The sequence below is a fragment of the Asparagus officinalis genome, chromosome 6 (genome assembly GCF_001876935.1).
Source record: "Asparagus officinalis chromosome 6, Aspof.V1, whole genome shotgun sequence".
NCBI classification, from domain to species: Eukaryota; Viridiplantae; Streptophyta; class Magnoliopsida; order Asparagales; family Asparagaceae; genus Asparagus; species Asparagus officinalis.
In genome coordinates this window covers 31,967,801-31,988,504 of record NC_033799.1, presented here as the reverse complement: position 1 = coordinate 31,988,504, position 20,704 = coordinate 31,967,801, and the positions used below count along the sequence as shown (strand labels likewise).

The window sequence follows — 20,704 nt, the reverse complement described above, 5'->3', positions numbered from 1 at the left end:
ATCTCCCACTTAAAAAGGACAATATGCTAAAGAATATAGTTTATTGATTCAGCTAAATTAGTACGTTTTTTTCCTCTTGGACTCAGATGACTAATTGGAATCTCTTAATAATACAATAATTAAAAGATAGCTGAATATAAATATTTATTTATTTATAGGACCAAATATGTTAATAATTACTTGCAAGTAGACCATATGAATCTCTGGTCGCTTGGTCTCTTCAACAACTTCATGATGCATAAGAGGGCAATTATATATTTAATTAATCAATTAGTGAATTAGAGATCTTTTCTATACTTACATCATGTGAAACCTGCTACATATCACCTAACTTATTGTGATATTATTAATTTAATTAAGTATGATTTACAACTGAGTTTCAAGTATTATATGACTTGAAGAGAAGTGAATTTAATCTTTATTGCAGGGACACACGAAAAATGAGTTCAGAGCATCAATTAGTGATCAAACAGTTAATATGCAAGTGATTGGGAATCTTGGGTCCTATGTCTTTCATATGTATTGAACTCTAGTAAGGTACATTTCAAAACTAAGGTACCTTTCATTATCCAACGTTTAGTGAGGATCAAAGGTTACAAATTTATATTGTAGCATGTCTTGAGAATTTGATCATATTTTTCCTAAATCGAACTCTGAACTGAGGTTGAACACATTTTCAAAATCCCTTCTACTGAACCAAAAACTCTGAACTTAACAATGAAGATTAAGATTTTTAATTTTATATATTAACAATAACAATGTGGTTTTCTACTGTCATAAAACTTGAAAGAAATGAGAATTGTTTGTGATAACTTTTTGGTACATAGAAGAAAAATCGATCAATTACTGATATCTAATCAAATAGTGGAGATGGCAAAATTCAAGGGTCACTACGGTTAGAAGGTATATATTGGACAATGTGGTTATATATAAGAAATGATAAGTAAATATCTTCTTAAAGCATGTTCACAGTAGTTTAATTATTGGGTTAATTTTAGAAAGCTCCCCTCAGCTATGGGGCTTGTCTCAGAAAACCCCACTCATTTATTTTGTGACCGAGCATAAATGATGGCCAAAAGTTACAAGTGCATAACCAATCAAGTTATAGTATAAAAAGTTATCGATCCCATGAGGAAGGTGTTTGTAAGAAATAATTAGAATCAGTTCTTATGTTGTGTGTGTGACAATTAAGAGTGATGAATGTGATTATGGAGAGATAGAGAGAGTGATTGTATGTGAATAAGCACAAAATGAGATTGAGAATGGATAGATAAAGAGTGGATGTGATAAAAAGAAGGGGTTTTTGTCTTTAGGCCCATTTGTTTACCTAGATTTATCTTTAAACCCAAGTATTATTAATTGTATCTTTAAGCCCAATTCACTTTTGGTATTTGTCTTTAAACCCAATTCTAAAATACAATACTCTCATACGTGGGCCCCCCTATATATTTTTCTTAAATTCAAATGTTAGCCTTCATGTAAGTGGGCCCCCCTCTAACCCTCTCTCTTGCTATAAATGGCGGGAAAGCTTCCCCCCTCTCTCCCTCTGTCTTCTCTCTCTCTCTCTCTCTCTCTCTCTCTCTCTCTCTCTCTCTCTCTCTCTCTCCCATCCATTAATTCTCACCAACTTCCTTCTCTCTCTCCCTCTTCATCTCCCACTTCATCTCTCATTCTCTCACACCATTATTAATAGAGATTAACCTTCTCTCCTAACCCATCAACTAATTCTCACTAACTTTCTTAGCATTTGAAGGTAAAATTTTTCAATTTACTCCACTACCAATTTTGTAATTTATTATGATCATTTTATGCATGGCAATTATTTGATATGTTAGTTAAATGAGTTCATAAAATTTTTCTTAAATTTGTTATATTTGGTAAAGTGTTAGTTAAATGAGGTTTTGTAATTAACCACCCATTAATTCGACATTATTATTTCACATTAGTTATTTCACATGGTTATTTCACACTAATTTCTCATTATTATTTATGAATTCATAAAAATTAGCTAAAAATTAGTTATAGCACGTATCACGTACGTATAGCATGTTATCATGTAAGTATAGCACGTTAACCTGTAAGTATAGCATGTTATATCATAAGTATAGCACGTTCTTCTGTAAGTATAGCATATTAACCTATAAGTATAGCACGTTATCATGTAAGTATAGCATGTTATCATGTAAGTATAGCACGTTAACCTGTAAGTATAACACATTAACCTGTAAGTATAGCACATTATCATGCAAGTATAGTACATTATCATATAAGTATAACACGTTAACCTGTAAGTATAGCATATTATATTGTAAGTATAGCACGTTAACCTATAAGTATAGCACATTATATTATAAGTATAGCATGTTATATTATAAGTATAGCACGTTAACCTGTAAGTATAGCATGTTAACCTGTAAGTATAGCACGTTAACATGTAAGTATAGCACGCTAACCTGTAAGTATAGCACGTTAACCTGTAAGTATAGCACGTTATGTTGTAAGTATAACACGTTATGTTGTAAGTATAACACGTTAACCTGTAAGTATAGCACGTTATATTGTAAGTATAGTATGTTAACCTAAAAATATAACACGTTATCATGTAGTAGTATTTTAGTTGTATTGATTTTATGTGTCTATATTTGATGAATGTTTTCTCTAAATTTGTTTATTTTTGGTGATAAATATAGATGAATGAAGAATTTTATTATGCATTGACGGATTTTAGAGGAAACAATCACTTTTTAGAATTAAATGTCAATGGGAGTTACAAAGATTTGGCCGTTACAGTCCAAAGCCTAATTGTTTGTAGTGAAAGCACAATACGGTTGACTTACAAAGTACCCCACACACAAGAAATTTATGTTCGTGTATGTGATGATGATGATGATGTCTCGATAATGTTTCAATGTACATCAAAGTTGCAAGGAGAATATTGTCGTCATGAACGCTAAGATGAATCGAGAGATATTATTTGGGATACAAGCTAACAATGTCCATATAAGGTAATTTCCACTTTTGTTATAGTTTCGTACTTTAACATTATCACTTTCTTAAGTCTTGTACAATTTTCTATGCAGTAATCCATATATCCCCTCTAGTGACGAACATGTTTCTTATTCACAAAATTCATCGTATTCACAAAATATGTCTCAGGAAGTTGAGAGCTCTAGTATGATTCCTATTGCATGGCACAATGCTATTAGAAGTGTTGGTCAAGAGTTTGATGATGTTGAGCATTGTCGGCGGAGTTTAAGTAATTATTCTATTGCACGAGGATTTAACTTTGAATTTGTAAAAAATAAACGCAAAAGGGTGACAGCAAAATGCAAGGCCGCAAACTGTAAATGGATGGTTCATTGCACCCGTCGTAGAGATAGTGATCGATTCTATGTGAAAAAAATATATAGTTCTCATAGTTGCTTGGGAGGAGGCATAGGAAAGGAAGGATATCAATAGGCATCTCGTACGTGGAATGCTAATCATCTCAAGACCATATTGAAGGAACAACCCACTTATCGCCCAATTGATTTCCAGAAGAAGCTTAAAATGGAATTTGGTTTGGACATCCCTTATCATAGAATTTGGTGGGGAAAAGAGCTAGCTCAACGTGAATTGTATGGTGATACTAAATTTTCATATGACCAACTCCGATGGTATAAGGATAAAGTTATAGAAACTAATCCAGGATCAATTGTTCACTTAGAGCATGAAGACGGAAGATTTACACGAGTATTTGTGTCTTATTATGCTTGTTGGAAGGGGTTTATGGAGGGATGTAGGCCAATGTTGTTCTTGGATGGTACACATCTTTTTTATAGGTATGGTAGAGTTCAATCTAATCAAAACTTGCATTAATGTACTACTTCATATTATACTTTGTTTCATTATTGTTCTTTTCTTTTTTAGGTATAAATGAACCTTACTTGCCGCAACTGCTCTAAACGAAGATGGAGGTATATTTCCCGTAGCAAATTTGCATATGCGGGACGGAGAATGAGAGTAATTAGGAATGATTTTTGGAATGCATTCGAGACATTCTCTTCAATGATGAAGATCCATATACTCTAGATGATGAACTGGTGTTAATCTCCAATAGGGACAAAGGACTTCAGAATTTTGTGAAGAAATGCTTTCCATGGTCACATCACTCTTATTGTATTCGTCATCTTTTGGCTAATTTTAAGAATAACCTATCGAAAAAGGGCATTATACCACATTTACGAGATGAATGTGTGCAAATTATGAAGAGGACCACTTATGCATACACTTCTCGTTCCTATAACAATGAATGCAATGAGCTACGGAACAAATCAGAGATCGCCTATTACGAAATGTTGAGGATGAGTCCAAAAAATTGGGCTAATTGTTATTTTCCAGGGAAGAGGTTGAAATTTAAATTTATGCAAAACTTTAAATGCAAATTTTTGAGATATGTGTTCCTGCTATACTTACTATTTATTGACATGTAGATATGGATGGTTGACATCAAACGTAGCAGAGTCATTCAATTCTTGGATCAAAGAAGCTTGTTATTTGCCAATTACCCAAACAATTAATAATATTCTCAAGAAAATGATGAGGATGGGTTTTGAAAGGCGGGAGGCATCCCACAAGTGGACCACATCATTTGTTCCTACTATAGAAGAGCACCTTATCCATATCAATGAGCAATCACGTTGTCTTTCTGCAATTCCTTCTACTATAGGAATGTACGAGGTGTATGATTTCCCCACCGTTGAAGTAGGCTTGAATGAACACACATGCACTTGTCGTGAATGGCAAGTTGTCGGGCTACCTTGCAAACATGCTGCGATGGTTATTCGACAGAATATGGACACCCATTACTCCTATATTTCCCACTACTTTAGCGTGAAGACATACCGCAAATGCTACTCCTTTCCGATATACCCAATTCCTAACGATGACAAGCCATGTATAGATGATGAAAATATGGTGATTTGGCCACCGACAACATCAATTCTTCATGGAAGACCAAGGACAAAGCGCATTCCTTCGGGATTGAATCCGGGCAAAGAGTTAAAATGTAGTTAAACTTTATGTAGCTGAACCATAGAACTTTATGTAGCTGAACCATAGAACTTTACATGCTGGTGCACTGAACCATAGAACTTTACATGCAATAATCCATCAATTTCAATGACTTAGAAGCATACAAAACTTTACATAACCAGTAATTTAACCATAGTGGCTGATTGCACAAAAGGACTTTACAAATGACTTTACATAACCAATCCCAACAACAGTCTCATATATAGGTTTCATACAAATGAATTTACAAATCACTTTCTAAACATATATAAGTACACAAAAAATGCTTGATATCACAATTGGCATCTAGCATCCAGAGAATTGGTCTTGAGGATCATGTTGATTTCCTGAAAGAAAAATATAAGCGGATCAAAAGAACAATAGGTTGAGTTTAAAAGCGGTTCAATGAACATTACACTTATAGAAAATATACCTTCAGATAGAAATAGAGCAACGATACGAGCTCTATGTCTTGCACAATCCTTTTGGTCAATTGAAATAGTTTGACCGGAAATGAGGCTAAACATGTATGCCATCAAGAACACCGCGCAATCCAAGCTACTGCAAGTTTAAATGTTTGCAATATCAATATAACACTCTTGGCCCGCAATATATGGTCTCTATGCAATAGCACATATGAAAAAACAACATATGAATAAGTCGAATACACTAACCCATGTTGTTGAGGTACATCAACAGTTTCTACCTCCTGACAAGAAGTAATGTCTAAATTCCAAGTATCGGGAATAGTAGAAATAAGCTTCACTCTAAATTCACTAGCATAAGACATATATCCACGTAGAGAAGAATAATGATAAAATCTTCTATCCTTGACAGAGAATACCAACATATGCCAATGAAATGAAGTTAAGAGTGGGAAAATAATCTTATCAAGTTCTTGGAATCGAGTAGTCGTGATTGGCTTAAACATTCGATCTACACTCGATGGGTTATTCTCATTGATGCATCTCTAAAAAATAAAGAAAGTTCAGATTATGAATTTAATATAGCTTATGAAACTTACAACATAGTCTCGGATTGGATTTCTACTTACGGTTACCCATGGACTACATATGTGTATGTCCTTTGCATAGTTGGGACGCATCTCAATCAACCTATTTAGAAACACAACATAAGTGGCTATAACCTGAAATGTAGATAATAAAATTGTAAATATTAGTGTTATATACTAACGCGGATTGTGTGAAGCATGAAAAGAACATATACTTACGTCGCAACTAATTGTCTCTCCTTTAATGCATCCTTACGTGTTATCAACACATCTCTAGATGACCACACTAATGTCTCACTACATATGAAGTAAATTTATAACATGTATTAATGAAAAAACTTAGTACAATTTGAAAAGTAGATAAGTAGATCATTCAAAATAAATTTATAACATGTATTAATGAAAAAACTTAGTACAATTTGAAAAGTAGATAAGTAGATCATTCAAAATACACTTACGCGGCCATATTCTTCTCAAACTTAGTACAATTTGAAAAGTAGATAAGTAGATCATTCAAAATACACTTACGCGGCCATATTCTTCTCTTTCCAAAAATTATCTAACAGTTCTCTCTCCTCATCCATTACTTCCTTCCTTCCCGGATAATTTGGTCATCCTTTTCTATTAACAAGCGAGACAAAAGGAGTCTTTAATGATGGCCCAGCATGTCGAGATCTTGAGAGAACTGTTCTTTTAATGGAAGGGGTTTTACGCATGCCTTCAATCTTGCTTACATCACGTGGGCTAAGAATAAAGGCGTCATCATCCTCCATTGAATCCAAGCTCACTTGATCATTACCACCATCCTCACCACCATCTTTATCTACATTCAATGTATCAACATCTTCACCAACCTCCTCATCCCCGCCGACATCCTCATCCATATCTCCACCATTCCCCACCTCATCCTCCTCATTCCCACCATCAACTCTCTCCTTATCTTCCTCATTACCCTCATCACCCCCCTCCGCATCCTCCTCGTTCCCCTCATTATTTCTCTCCTCATCCTCCTCATTCATCCCATCATCCCCCTCCTCGTTCCCCTCATCCTCATCACCGCCATCACTATCATCCCCATCATTCTCATCATCCTCATCTCCTCCATCACTATCAACATCCTCTTCTTTCTCACCAAAATTTTCCCTCCTTATCTTCAAGAGAAGGTCTAATTCCACTTTTTTTCATGTATGAGCTGATCCAACTCAGCTTTGGTGATTACCTACACATAAATAACCCAAGTAACTCTAATTCAGGGATGAACATCAAATAAAAAATATTTTGTAAAAGGATGGAGAGCAATTAACTAACATGGAATAAAAATAAAAATATGTATACCTCTCTCTCTCTCTCTCTCTCTTCAATCTTGTAGGGGCAGCTTTTCTCTTTTCAAATTCGGAAGCCCTTGAGTCAATCACATGCTTCCTAAAATTATTCGGGTCTCTAATCAAATCTTGCACTGCACTCCTCCGTAGAGATCCCAAACCCTTGTAGAAGCTTAGGATGGGTGGTAGAGATCCTGCTCCTACGCGAAGGCGTAATTTTCCCACAAGCTCATAAAACCAAATCTGTGAGAAAATGAAAATTTTAGCTCAACAATAAACATGACTAAATGAAATAAATATATACAATGTAGAATGACATAAAAATATAGTAAAGGTTAACTTACCACCAAAACCGAGGCAAAACCCCCCATATAACCACCTCTAGATCGATTTCCCTCAACCCTCTTAGTGATGGTTTTCTTAGCCTTATCCATCTTAGTACGTAGCACATTGTATACTAATTCAGCCTAATTATACTCCTTAAGAGTGTCTAATTTCTCAACATATCTAAATGCAAACAAGGGACAACTCATACTAGCTTGAGGGCATAATATAAAGCCTATAATGAAAGCCACGAGCATCTATGGGAAAAGAGGATCTCTACGCTCGGTCATCTGCTTGATAAGTTCACCCATCCGATCTCTTCTAGCACACACAATCTTCTTCTTACCTTCGTCACTTTTCTTCTTTTCGTTTCTAGTCATACACTTCGTATCTTCTTCAATTTTAGTCGTAGTACTATATGAAAGCACAAGCTTGTAGATTGTATCGCGGTCACTTCTATGAAACCGCGTGTCTACTATAGATCCTCCCATCGGGAGACCTGTAATTCTCCCCACTTCTTCAACACCGAAGGAGGTCTATTTTCCTCTAATTTTGAAACTACTTTTTTCAACATTGAATACTCCTAACAAACAATCCACAATAACTGGTTGCATTGGCAAATCTGAAATATCTAAATACCCATAAAATGGAGTACCACGGAGGGGAGTTCGTTGATCTTCCGATAAATAAACAGAAATTTGATTTTGAAGGTCCCGGAAGTATCCAATGTTCGATGGAATTCGCACTAAAGCCATGATATATAATTATCTGCAATCATAAAACATAAGGCAACTTTATTTGTCTATCAATATTATACATAATTCCTTCATTAAAACAAATTTCATTTCAAAGACTATGATTTCAAAATTGTAACAGACGATCTTAATTCTTGAATTACCATGCTTGAGCTTTATATGAAATATTTACAGTCTATGTGATTTTTTCCTTTTCTCGCTTAGTGAACAAAATCTTGTAACAGACATATGTACAATATCAAATTAATCTACAGAAACATTTTCTTTATTTTCTTTCCTTTTAACATCATAAAGTCATGAAATTGAATCAGTCCAATACTATAGCTAACAATGTCCATTCCTCAATCTACAACAAAAATTTATGAATTTCTAAAAAATGTTGGAAAACCAATACCATTCCTCAATTATAAAGTCAATTTCAATGCAGTCAATTTCAAAATTTATCTACAGCAACATTTTCAAATTAATCTACAGCAACATTTTCTTCATTTTATTTCCTTTCGACATCATAAAGTCATGAAATTGAGTCAGTCCAATACTATAGCTAACAATGTCCATTCCTCAATCTACAAAATTTATAAATTTCTAAAAAACATTTGAAAACCAATACTATTCCTCAATTATAAAGTCATGAATTCAAAACAATATAAAAGCTTCAATTAATCAGTACCTCAAACAGGAAAGTCCACGGAAACGATGACTAGGGTGTCGATGATTGACGATTGGGGGCGTCGACGATTACAGCGATGACGATTGGGACGTCGACGATTGGGGGTGTCGACGGCTGGGACGTCGACGGCTGGAAACAATGGAAATGCGGCGACATGATTGGGGCGAGCGACGATTAGGTTGAAAACATGGTGTCGATTGGGGCATCGACGGCTGGAGAGGGGCAACAGCTGGAGATGAGCGTCGACGCTAGAGACGGCGACGGCTGAGCGGCGAATAGGCTGAGCGACGACAGGCTGGAGCAGCGACGGCTGAGTGACCGACTAGAGACGAGCGAATGGACTTGGAGACAGGCGACGGTTGAGCGGGCGTTGGCGGGCTGGAGACAAGATGATGGGGCACAGGCGGAGCAGACGGCGTCGACGGCTGGAGAACGGGCGATGACGAAAAGGGGATCTCGTTTTCTCAATTTAGAGCTGAGGTGAAATAGGGAAGATGAGAGAGATACTGGGTTTTATGGGGCTAATCAAAGGGGTATTTTGGGGTTTTTACATTCATTTTGTATAAATATAAATAGTAAAAGTATTGTATTTTAGAATTGGGTTTAAAGACAAATACCAAAAGTGAATTGGGCTTAAAGATACAACTAATAATACTTGGGTTTAAAGATAAAGTTAGGTAAACAAATGGGCCTAAAGACAAAAACCCCTAAAAAGAATTAATGTAATCAAAAAGGAAAGAAAGAAAGATGAAGGAAATAAAATCAAAAACAATAAAAGAAAAATCAAAAATTAAAGGAAAAAACAAGAAAATAAAAGATGGAGGATTCAATTAAAGATATGATAAACCTAGAATTGAATCCACTAGCTAATCTCACTTATAAAATGTGAAGCATTCTCTTTTTATCATATTCTATTTTAGATTTATTATGTATAGATTATCAAACCACTCAAAGAAAGTATAACCTATCAAATTATCATCCAAATAAAATTATTACTCATGAAAAGAATAACAACTAAATATTAATTCTATAATTCCTTCTACCAATTAGTTCTTTAGTTGAATATCCTAAACATGAACATTTTAAGCATAAGAGAATGATTAACAAATTATAAAAGAAATAAAGCTAGCTTCATGCAATTTCTAGAATCCTACGAGTATTAATTCCACATCAAAAGAAAAGAAAATTCCCTAGAGAGTTCTAGCCTCAAGACGAATCAAAGAAAATAAAAATTAAACAAAATAAAAACTTATCCAAAGAGGGTTCTAGCCTCAAGGTGAATAGTGCAAGAAAATAAAAATCTAAACTATAAAATAAATTGCAATAACTAAACTACAAAATAAATTACAAGAATTAAATACGAGAAAATGAAAGTAAATCTACTCTATAAGCATGAAAATAAATCTAAGGCAAGAGGGTTCTAGCCTTTTGGCTATTTAACAAGAAAATAAAACAAAAAAATAAAAATATTAACAATGAGAAAATTTACATCCCGAGAGGGTTCTAGCCTCAAGGCGAAAGCAAATCTCTATCTTGATTTTCATCTTCATCTCCATCTTCATCTTCATCATCAATAAAGAGAAGAAAATAAAAATATGAAGATGTGAAATTTTTTTATTAATTGCAACAAAAAGTTATAATTTTGGAAGGTCTTCTCAATTAAGAGTAACCCTCCTCTCCAAATAGAGTTACAAAAACTTTAACACCCTTAACCCCTCACTATCTACCCCTATTTATGGCCTACAGTAATGAATGAGAGCCCTTGGATTAGACTTGAGCCCCAAACCACTCAAAATCAGCCATTAATCTCGCTATAGGAAAACTACATCGATGCTAGTATCAATGCTAGCATCGATGCCCTCATCGATGCCCACGTCGATGCCCATAGTATCCAAATTCTTACTTCACAGATGGCTTCGTCTCTGTAGGCGTATAAAAATACCTATAGGTATCCACGTACAGTTTGAGACAGAGAGAAGGTGATGAACGCCATTATCTAAGTCCAAGAGGATTATCCGAAACCGACCAGCGAATCAACAAACTATTGATGACGTGGCCCGCATGCTCACCGACCACCACCAAGTGGCCCGCGTTCCCATCGGCCACCAAATTGGCAAACCAAGCGGCCCGCACATCCATCGGCCACCAAATCGGCGAACTAAGTGGCCCGCGTGCTCACCGGCCACCATCAAGTGACCCACACGCTCAACGACCACCAAAATAGCATACAGATCAATAAAACGATAAAATACGCGTAACGACGGAACAAGTCAAAACTCGGAAAACCAATAAAAGCCGCTATGGTTCGGCCCAAAGCCAGATCACCGAAAGGTGACTCGGCGGCCGAGCCACCGGGTGACTGTTTGGCCAGATCTGATCTAAAACGTGATTTTTCGGTTTTGACGGATTCTCACGGGATTTTTTTGTTCCTGAACGTCCCAACTGATCTGATACTATGGTTAATCAGTTTTTAACTGAAGATAAGGAGGAATCCCTCGTTCTTATCCAAATACCGGCTTCCGAAGCTTATAAATACGAGCTCGGATGCTCATTTCTCAGGGCCGGAGATCAAGAGGGCGAAACGCTGCCGAATTGGAGAGTGGAGCCACGAATTTACAGCAAGGGTTAGTAGATATTGGCGATCTCCTGTGCATAAAGAGTGGAGTTCGAGAGATCTGAGACTTGTCCCCTATTCCTCCGGATTTAAGCTTAGTCTTAAATCTCGAGAAGAGCCGTGATCTCGCTTGGTCTAGATCATCGCTGCAGCGATTACTTCCTTCGTGAAGTAAGAGCTTTGATCACCAATCTGTCAACCGAATATGATCCGTGGTGGTCCACGGATATTAACGTCCCCGGCATAGGCAAAGTTCCCACGCAAGCAGCGGGTGATAAACGTCCCTTGCGCTGTTTGACAAGAGTTGTAATCTTTATTTTCATTGTATAAAAGAGATCTTATAAAAAGATTAACTTTTTTTTCATTTGAGTTTATTGTAATGACCAAAGTTATAATAGATTCGATGACAATGAAAACATCAACTTTTGACCTAAATAGTCTCGTCGAGATAGGCGATTTTCATATATTATATGTTAAATTTCGCCTTCTGGATTGGGAGATATCGTTGTTTTTTTGCGGCCAACCATCTTGAATATGATTTCTTTTCATATTAAATTTTTTATTTTCTTTGGCTTTTATAGGCTGCTCAGCTTGATTCTGGGCTTCAATAAAAGGTTACAAAATGAGAGCGTTGGGGACCTTTGGGTGTTTATTCATTATTTCTTCATTAACCTGAAATTTAAGATGAAAACAATTATTAGTGGTATACATATTCATGTAAAATAGATAATGAGGGTATAAAATTATAATAAAATATGATTATTAAATACCCCAACACCTAAACTTTTGCTAGTCCTCTAGCAAAGAAAGAAATTAAAAATCCTAACTCACTTTCGCAGGAATCGCGGTTGTATTTAGCACATACAACAAACCTTTAAACCCCTAGGTTATCCTAGAGGACGAGTTATAGTCTCGTGAGGGTTTGCAGTGAATATACCCACAAAATTTGGTCAATTTGCTAATTTTAAAAAGTCAATATATAACTAATTTTACTTGATCTATTTAGACATTCTAATTAAAGCTAGCTATTACTCAAGAAAATGTTTTTATATATATAACTCTAAAGTAAATCTCCTAGAAAATATTTTCATTATAGCAATACAAAACCAAGTCAAACTTAGAAATTTAATTTAAAAGTTTTGAAAACAATATGCTAACTCTTTTGTAATAGATTCGATGATAATGAAAACATCAACTTTTGACCCAAACAAGCTGGCGACCACAATGGGAGCTAACAGTTTCGCTGCCGAAGTTGTCGTGCCGCAACCAAGGATCCAGATCCCGATTGAAGAAGTGGTCGAGTACGAATTCGACCAATTGAAGTTCGAGGAGTATCAGTTGTCCTACTCCTCCAGATCCTCTGCCCCTCGCAAGCGTAGGAAGATCAAGACTCGTGTTGCCGTTGAAATCTCACCTTGCAAAGCCGCTCCGGCCTCCAATGAGCCCAGATCTACAGATCTAGACCCTTCCTCCACCAAGGAGTCAATCGCAGAAGGCACGCCAATCTTATCAAAGAGGGCACGCCAAAGGCATCGCCAACGACTTGGGCACCGACTTGGTAAGGCTTTGGAGCCATTTGACGGGATCGGCTATAAAGCGGATCTAAAACGCAGAAGGTACCGAGTACCCTAACAGCAAATAAATGGCCTCTCCTCTAAACCAACAACGAATGAGTGGATCCAAGTCAAACGGACCCGCTCAACCCTCGAGGAGCGCATTCAGAAGCATCGCACCTTAATTGCGCACGCACGAATTCTCGTGCGAGAAGCGCAGAGGCTGAAGCAAAAAGAGGTGATCAAGAAACCACCGAAATCATGCCAAGTCTGGAAACCAAAGTCCAAAACGGCGTCGACAAAAAGTCAAACAGCGTCCGGAACTGTCGAAATATGCGAACCACCATCTGGTGGCTCGGCCAAAACCGAGCCACCAATTGGTGGCTCGGCCTAAGCCGCGAGCCACTAATTGGTGGTTTGTGCCGGTTCGCGCCCGGTTCGGTTCTGTCAGTGTCCAGTTCTGTTCGGTTCGCAACTGGTTCAGTTCGATTCGCACCCGGTTCACCTCTCGCAATCCTGTTTAAGCCTCCGACAGCCTCTTTTTCTATCCCGATGAATTCCGCACTTCTGGTGAAGCTTTACGACCACGGAGACTTGTCCCATTTCAAGATGAGGATGACGGATCGCCTGGGTTATTTGCATGAGGATTGAGGCAAAGTTCCGATTAAAGAACGCTTGGGTCCGATGACTGAACCCCGAGCAACCACTTGAGTTGGGGGTCGCACACACCCTCGTAACAAGTCTGAGACTTTCTATAATGGGAAAACCCCTACACTTGACCGCCTCAGACGATGAATTAAAGTCCAAGAGCCCATCAAGAGTTCGCGCTCCCAAAAGCGTAGCTCCAAATATGTGATTCTTAAGAACGCTAAAGCGGCAAGCTCTCAGAAGGAAACGTGTTCGTCAGATGACAACGTTATACCTGAAAAGTCATGCCAACACGCGATAGGTTGCTCCGGTCATATGACTGACGAGTTGTACTATCGGGCAGGGGTACGAACAAGTCTCGGAAGAGAAGTACCCGAGAAACAGAATCTTACTGCCCGTGCGCTAAACTAATCAGGACAGTATTATCAGCATGTAGCTGCCCCAAGGTCGTTCCACAGAGAGTCGCGGTATTTGAGAGGATCTCTAACGGATCAACTAAGTCCAAGCCAAAATGTTTCTGTAAGAAACGATTGGTCACTCAAGATGACGAACTTCCAGAAGTCACAATTAATATGGCTCGGAGGGGAAAGTTGACTCGACCTTCTAGTTCTGATCCACTCATATCTCATCGTCTAACCCGGTTGCGATCAGAAACCATTAGACAAAGAGATTATCAGCGAATGCAAAGAGGATTATCCTAGGATGACGAAGCATCAGATGCCAACTCTGTAGTTACTTCTGACAAAACGGTATCCAGCCCAGGGGAATCACGAGAAGTGTTTATGATTAACACCGAGGAAGTAGACAAAATGGTTGAGGATGCCTTGGCCAAGGAAAAGAGAACTTCAAGTTCGAAATGGAAATGGCTATGCTATGGATGAAGGAAGAGTATGACCAACAGATTCAGGCTTTGTCCAATCAAAATGGCGAATCCAGCCGTCGTAATATTGCTGACCAAGCAGGTAGCGATTCAGATATGGATGAACGTCTCAATGCTGAGAACCCTCCCGTTAATCAGAACACTAGGGGTGGTCCCACTGAAGACAATAACACCGAGTGTAGTCCCACCAATGACAGCACTGGGGGTGGCCCCATTGTTCCTCTCACAAATGGTCCGAAGCATGATACAGACGAGGACGAAAAGATGAAGGACCTCGAGAGAAAAATCAACACTCTGATGTCTGATTGAGAGGTAAAAAAGATCGGGATTCCGTGTCCTTACCCAAGAGAGTGGGATTCAATAGCATACTCGGCGAAGTTCAACCTGATCAACTTCACGTCGTTCGATGGGAAGGGTTCGTCCACTTAGCATTTGATCTATTTTAAGTCCCACTTGGGCATGATATCCGACAATGAAGCCTTGATGGTTCGGTTATTCGTTGGCACCCTTCGCGGGCCCACCTTCGATTGGTACCGCCGTCTTAAGTCTCGAAGTATTAATAACTAGGAGGACCTGGAGAGCCTATTCCTCGCTCATTTCTTTGATGATGACGCTGATGTGTCGATCAGGACACTCTTCGATGAGAATCAAGAAGACGACGAGACGGTCGACGACTTCGTCAAACGCTTCCGGAAGTGATGAATTGCCGAGATCCGATCACGGAGGATTTTATCCTACAAACCTGTCACAACAACCTCTCCTTGGACGTGTTGGAAGTTATGGGAGTAGTATCGTCCAACAACTGGAAAGAGTTGAAGGTGCGCGGAGAGCAGGCCGAACGCTTCCTCAGAAGGAAGAAAGTCGAAAGAAGCCAACCGACGGCTAACCCTCCAAAATTAAATTTTGCCTCCCGTGGTAAAGGGAAAATACCTGCAGTAGCTGTTGACGCTAACCAGACGTTGCAACAGCAACCCCGAAGATAGCAGAAGACTTCGGGTTCAAGACTCTAAAAAAAGTACTCCTTCAAGGACGAAGACGTTCCAGCCATCTTCGAATCTCTCCTTGAAAATAATAAGATCAAGCTACCACCTATCCCAGATCAGGAGGAAGCTGACAACATCGTGGATCTAAAGTACTATGCGTACTACAGAAGGGTCATTCATCCCACCAAGGATTGTTTTGCTCTCAAAAATAACATCCAAACCTTGGTTGAAGCCGGCGTCATAACGCTGGGATAAGCCAAGTGAGAATGGCAATACTCCAAAGAGTATACGAGTATAAACAACTTCTCAATACTCCAATAGGTATATGAGTCTAAACTGTTTCCTACCTTTGACGAGAAGTTCCTGGAGAATTTTTATACGTAATATTCTTAAGGATAACCCGGTCATGTAAAGTTCCTGGAGAATTTTTATACGTAATATTCTTAAGGATAACCCGGTCATGTAACTGAGTATAATGTCAGACCCAGTTTATTCTTAAGGATAACCCGGTCATGTAACTGAGTATAATGTCAGACCCAGTTCCGCAAAGGAAGCTAGGGTGGATGATTCATGTAACAGGAAGTTCCTGAAAGAATGCTATATGTAATTTTCTTAGGGATAACCTTATCATTACGAACAAAGTGATAAACACTAAACCCCCACTGTGATTTTCAAACACTCTTTTACTGAGATGAGATTCGATCATTTCGTTGGATCAATCTTCCCTCACAAAACTCTCATTGGTGTTCGACGACTCACAGTCTTCTACCATAAAATCTCTCACTGATCAAATTAATTGACAGTGGGTCCATTAAATTTCTTTCCGGTCTAATCCATTCAAACTTTCGCTATGTTAGTGCACTCAACACTTTCATATTTAGAGTCCGGATATAATGCTTGGAATTTTGATCTATCAATCCTTGACGAATTGTCAAACCCCTTCGTGTTAAGTCCTTATCACTTAACACCAAGAATCCCTACTGAGTGATTTATACAAGTCAACACTCCCACTGTGATTTGTACTCCCACTCCCATTGTCCACTTGTCAAACCTTCCTACAGTTAGGACCACAGTCAAATTCCCCTATCGATTCCTTCAATGAATGAGAGGTCCACAAATCGAGTGATCAAACCTATAAAAGTTAGGGTCATCTCACACTCCCACTCTCACTTAGTCAAATCTTCGTACAATTAGGACCACAGTCAAAATTCCCTCTCGATTCCTTCGATAAACGAGAGGTCCACTTTCAAATTGAGTGATCAAACCTTCCTACACTTAGGATCATCTTAAACTCCCACTTGGTCAAACCTTCCCACAGTAAGGACCAAAACCACAATTCACTCTCGATAAACAAGAAATCCATCTTTAATTCGATAATCAAACCTTCCGACAGTTAGGGTTATCCGAATCTTTTTGATTCTCGGAGTGGAGATCTCACTCTTAGTTTTACCTTCTCGGATTCTTAAAGTGGAGATCCCATTTTGAGTTTTCTTTTATAACTGGAGATAGAATATAAATTTCTTCCTCTTCAGCTTTGGGAGATAGAATATAAAATTCTTCCTCTCCCGTATCGGGTTCGTCTTTGCCCTAAGAGAAGACATCATCTTTCAACTCCTAAAATCCGTGCCTCACACGTACGGGGAATTTTATCCCGAATCCTGAGTAGGGATAAGTCAACGCCTAACACACGTTGTCGGTTTAGTCTTTTACCGAATAAAAAAGACATCAGAATACCAATCTAGGGTTGTTCGCGGGAAAAATCGTAGCTTTCATTGATTCCATTGTGCTCTCAAGTAATAGTTTATCGATTACAAAAGATCCGGTCTTTTTATAAGATCCGGCTACAACAAAATCAAAGAAAAGATAAAAATTACAACTTTCCTTATTTGTCGAACGAATCGCGAGATCCTGTTTTACGGTCTCTCTCTTTTGTGGGTTCTTTGCCAACGCCGGGGTTAATCCGTAGACCACCGCGCGATCTAGATCCGGTCGGATCTACACGATTTGACGGGTGTTATCTCACTAAGGAAATAACAGCCAGGGGGTACTATTTCACCAAGGAAATAATAGCCTTTAGTTCTCAGGATCAAAGGCCAAGCTTTGATCCGGAGTATTACTTCGTGTAGATCTCAGATCTGATTTCTCTCTCTCGAACTCCTGCCTTTTGTGAAGTGGATGCTCGCCAAGAACCAGATCTGAATGTCCAAGTCTTCAAGTCTTCAAAACTCCAAGCTCAGTTCTCAATTCGGCAGAGTTTCGGCTCCAAAAGTTCCACCCCAAAAAAATGAGCTCAAGCCCTCTATTTATAGGCTCTCAGATCTATGCCTTGGCACAGATCTGGGCCGGCCACCTAGAGGTGGTGTTTTCAGCAAAAGTTGGTTCTGTTGAGGAATTCATTATATCTTTGTTTGATTACAACAAATTCAAATTAAATAGTCTTTTTATAAGACCTCTTCTACACAACAAAGCAAAAATTATAACTTTTGAGAAAATAACACAGAAGTCGTTTATCGAATCCTGTTTTTTGTGGGACTTTGCCTGTGCCGGGAACGCTTTGGTTCGTGGACCGCCGAATCACAGATCGTGAAGGGGGGGTTTACTGATTCTGACTTCGTTTATCGAAGTGAGAACTTGAAACGATATCTTATCAAAGTAAGATAGTCGTTCTTCTTAAAATCAAGTTAAAGCTCAATTTTAAGGGAATCACACCAAGAACTCAAGTCTGCTCTCTCTGCTCTGGATTGCTCGAAAATATGCTCGATCTTCCTCAGAAATGACCCTAGGGGGGTATTTATAGCCTCCGGGGTAATAACTGCATGAAACTCAAACAAAACAACACGTTATGGCCGCGAGACAGTGTTTACTGTCTCGCTGAGCGAGACAGTGTTTGCTGTCTCGGCCCGCGAGACAGTAAATGCTATCTCGGAAACAGTAACCGTCAGGCAGTTTTCGTTTTAACTGCCTTCCCACGTTTCAAACTCCGTTATTTTGGCAGTTATTCACGTGATTTTCGCCCACGATGTTTCCCACGTCCCTTGGCAGTTAATGGACACGTGTAGGGCAGTTATCGAGGTGGTTTTTGACCATTTCAACACTGTCTCGCTGGCGAGACAGCAAAGCCTGTCTCGCTGGCGAGACAGCAAAGCCTGTCTCGCTGGCGAGACAGTTCATACCTGTCTTGATTTTCCAAAGACAGTATGAGATCAATTCTTGTGTTTTTTTGAGTGATCTTCTCTATGTTTGGGATATCTATTAGCATTTTTTGACTCCTACAGATACCCCCTCCAAAGTATTTCCAGACGTATTCTTTTATAGAAGAGTCTGGGATACTTTGGATAAGATAAATTTTACTTATGATCCCGTCAATGCTTGGTTGAGTAGATCGTGTAGAAGAATCTGTAAAATGGCTTTGGCTCTTGATCTCTTCATCCATTAGTCTATTCAGTTCTTTGTAGAATAGCCAATACTTCTCCGGCACTGCGTTTATCGCTCGACCATTGTTGAGATCTTGAATTGAAGCTGGTATTTCCAGATTAATGCTTGTATGTCCTTTGAGAGTTTGTCAGGTTATCCTTAAGAATATTAAGAGTAATATTCTCCAGAAACTTCCCGTCGAGTGTAGGAAAACAGTTTAGACTCGTGTACCTATTGGAGTATTCATTTATACCGCAACATCACAACGATCGTTGCCATCTTGTGATACGAGACAGTTCATACTGTCTCGCGGTGCGAGATAGTATATGCTGTCTCGCACGGCGAGACAGTGAAACCTGTCTCGCTCGGCGAAGTCGGGATTATAAAACCCCGACTTAGGGTTTTAAACCTGTCTCGCTCGGCGAAGTCGGGGTTATAAAACCCCGACTTAGGGTTTTCCAGCGATCTTCTACGTTGATTTCTGGGCGATTCTCTTGGGCGACTTCTTCAGGATTTTCAGTGAGTTTTCGGCCTCTTTTCCTTCTCTTCGCCTTTGAGTGGAGTAGGGTTCTCACTTGGAAGGATTTTATTCGAAGTTCAAAGGTCATTTCTCTCTTTCCTTTTCAAAATTTTGACATTCTTTGTCTTTTTTCTTCATGCATGAGTATTCCCGTTGTATTTGCTCTATTTTTGCGGATTTCATGCTCAAAATCCTGACTTTTTCGTTGGATTTCCTTGTAGATTATATACTCATCATGTCGCCACGTAGATCTCGCGCTCCTCGAGGCCGTTCGACTATCCAGTCCCCCGAAGGGGCTGCTCCTGTTGCCGCTTCGCATGGGGGTATGTTTCTTTCACCCTTTTACAAATTTAAATACTGTATTTCATCAATTTCATATATATGTACCTGTATTTGCGTGCAGATCCTCGTTTGTATCCTTTGAGATACCTTCGATAAGAGCCGGTATCCTCCTTTGAGGGGATCGACGCTTAAAAGTGTTTGTTTTGCTTAGACAAAACACACTTCAGAATACACAGGGGCGATTTCATATCATCCCACATGTATTGAAAGGTTTTGGTATGCCGTTATAATGCCCGTGCATAGTAACGCATATCTCCTTTATACATGTGGTAGATGGAAAATCATCACACCTGTTATGAGATAGTGACTATATCTTATGGAGTAAGATATACTGCTTTCTCTAAAATTTTAGGACTATCCTTACACAATTTATGTGTATCTCTTTCTTTATCAGTCCAATTTCCTTATACCATCTTCACTGCTGATGCGGTTATGGGTCAGAGTAGCGCTACCCACTCTTATTATGAGGGGCTCCTGTTAATTGAATCATCTCCCCAGTTCAAATCTGACTATAGCGAAGGGGCTAGAGAGTTGATCTAGCGAGGTAGTTGTCGTGTTCTGCGACGGTTAATCACGGATACAACCTTAATTTCAGAGCAGGACTCAAACCAATGC

The 20,704-nt window shown here is 38.7% G+C and overlaps 2 protein-coding genes across 2 annotated transcripts; both read right to left on the bottom strand.

Moving 5' to 3' along the window:
- Positions 5,359-6,648, bottom strand: LOC109846018. Its single transcript, XM_020415239.1, has 6 exons — positions 6,593-6,648; positions 6,284-6,361; positions 6,107-6,167; positions 5,727-6,022; positions 5,486-5,613; positions 5,359-5,399 (listed from the first exon to the last, which is right to left on the bottom strand). The coding sequence occupies exons 1-6, from the start codon at positions 6,646-6,648 to the stop codon at positions 5,359-5,361; spliced, it is 660 nt and encodes a 219-aa protein (XP_020270828.1).
- On the bottom strand, positions 6,676-7,327 carry LOC109846016 (prostatic spermine-binding protein-like). Its single transcript, XM_020415238.1, has 2 exons — positions 7,299-7,327; positions 6,676-7,210 (listed from the first exon to the last, which is right to left on the bottom strand). Exons 1-2 carry the CDS (start codon positions 7,325-7,327, stop codon positions 6,676-6,678), a joined length of 564 nt encoding a protein of 187 aa, XP_020270827.1.

Coding starts and splice junctions, on each gene's coding strand:
- LOC109846018 (XM_020415239.1), bottom strand. CDS start 6,648: ATGGATGAGGAGAGAGAACTGTTAGATAATTTTTGGAAAGAGAAGAAT. Junction 6,362..6,592: donor AAAGAGAAGAATATGGCCGC/GTAAGTGTATTT, acceptor CTTCATATGTAG/TGAGACATTAGTGTGGTCAT. Junction 6,023..6,106: donor TATGTAGTCCATGGGTAACC/GTAAGTAGAAAT, acceptor TTTATTTTTTAG/AGATGCATCAATGAGAATAA.
- LOC109846016 (XM_020415238.1), bottom strand. CDS start 7,327: ATGTTCATCCCTGAATTAGAGTTACTTGG. Junction 7,211..7,298: donor CCTGAATTAGAGTTACTTGG/GTTATTTATGTG, acceptor CTTGAAGATAAG/GAGGGAAAATTTTGGTGAGA.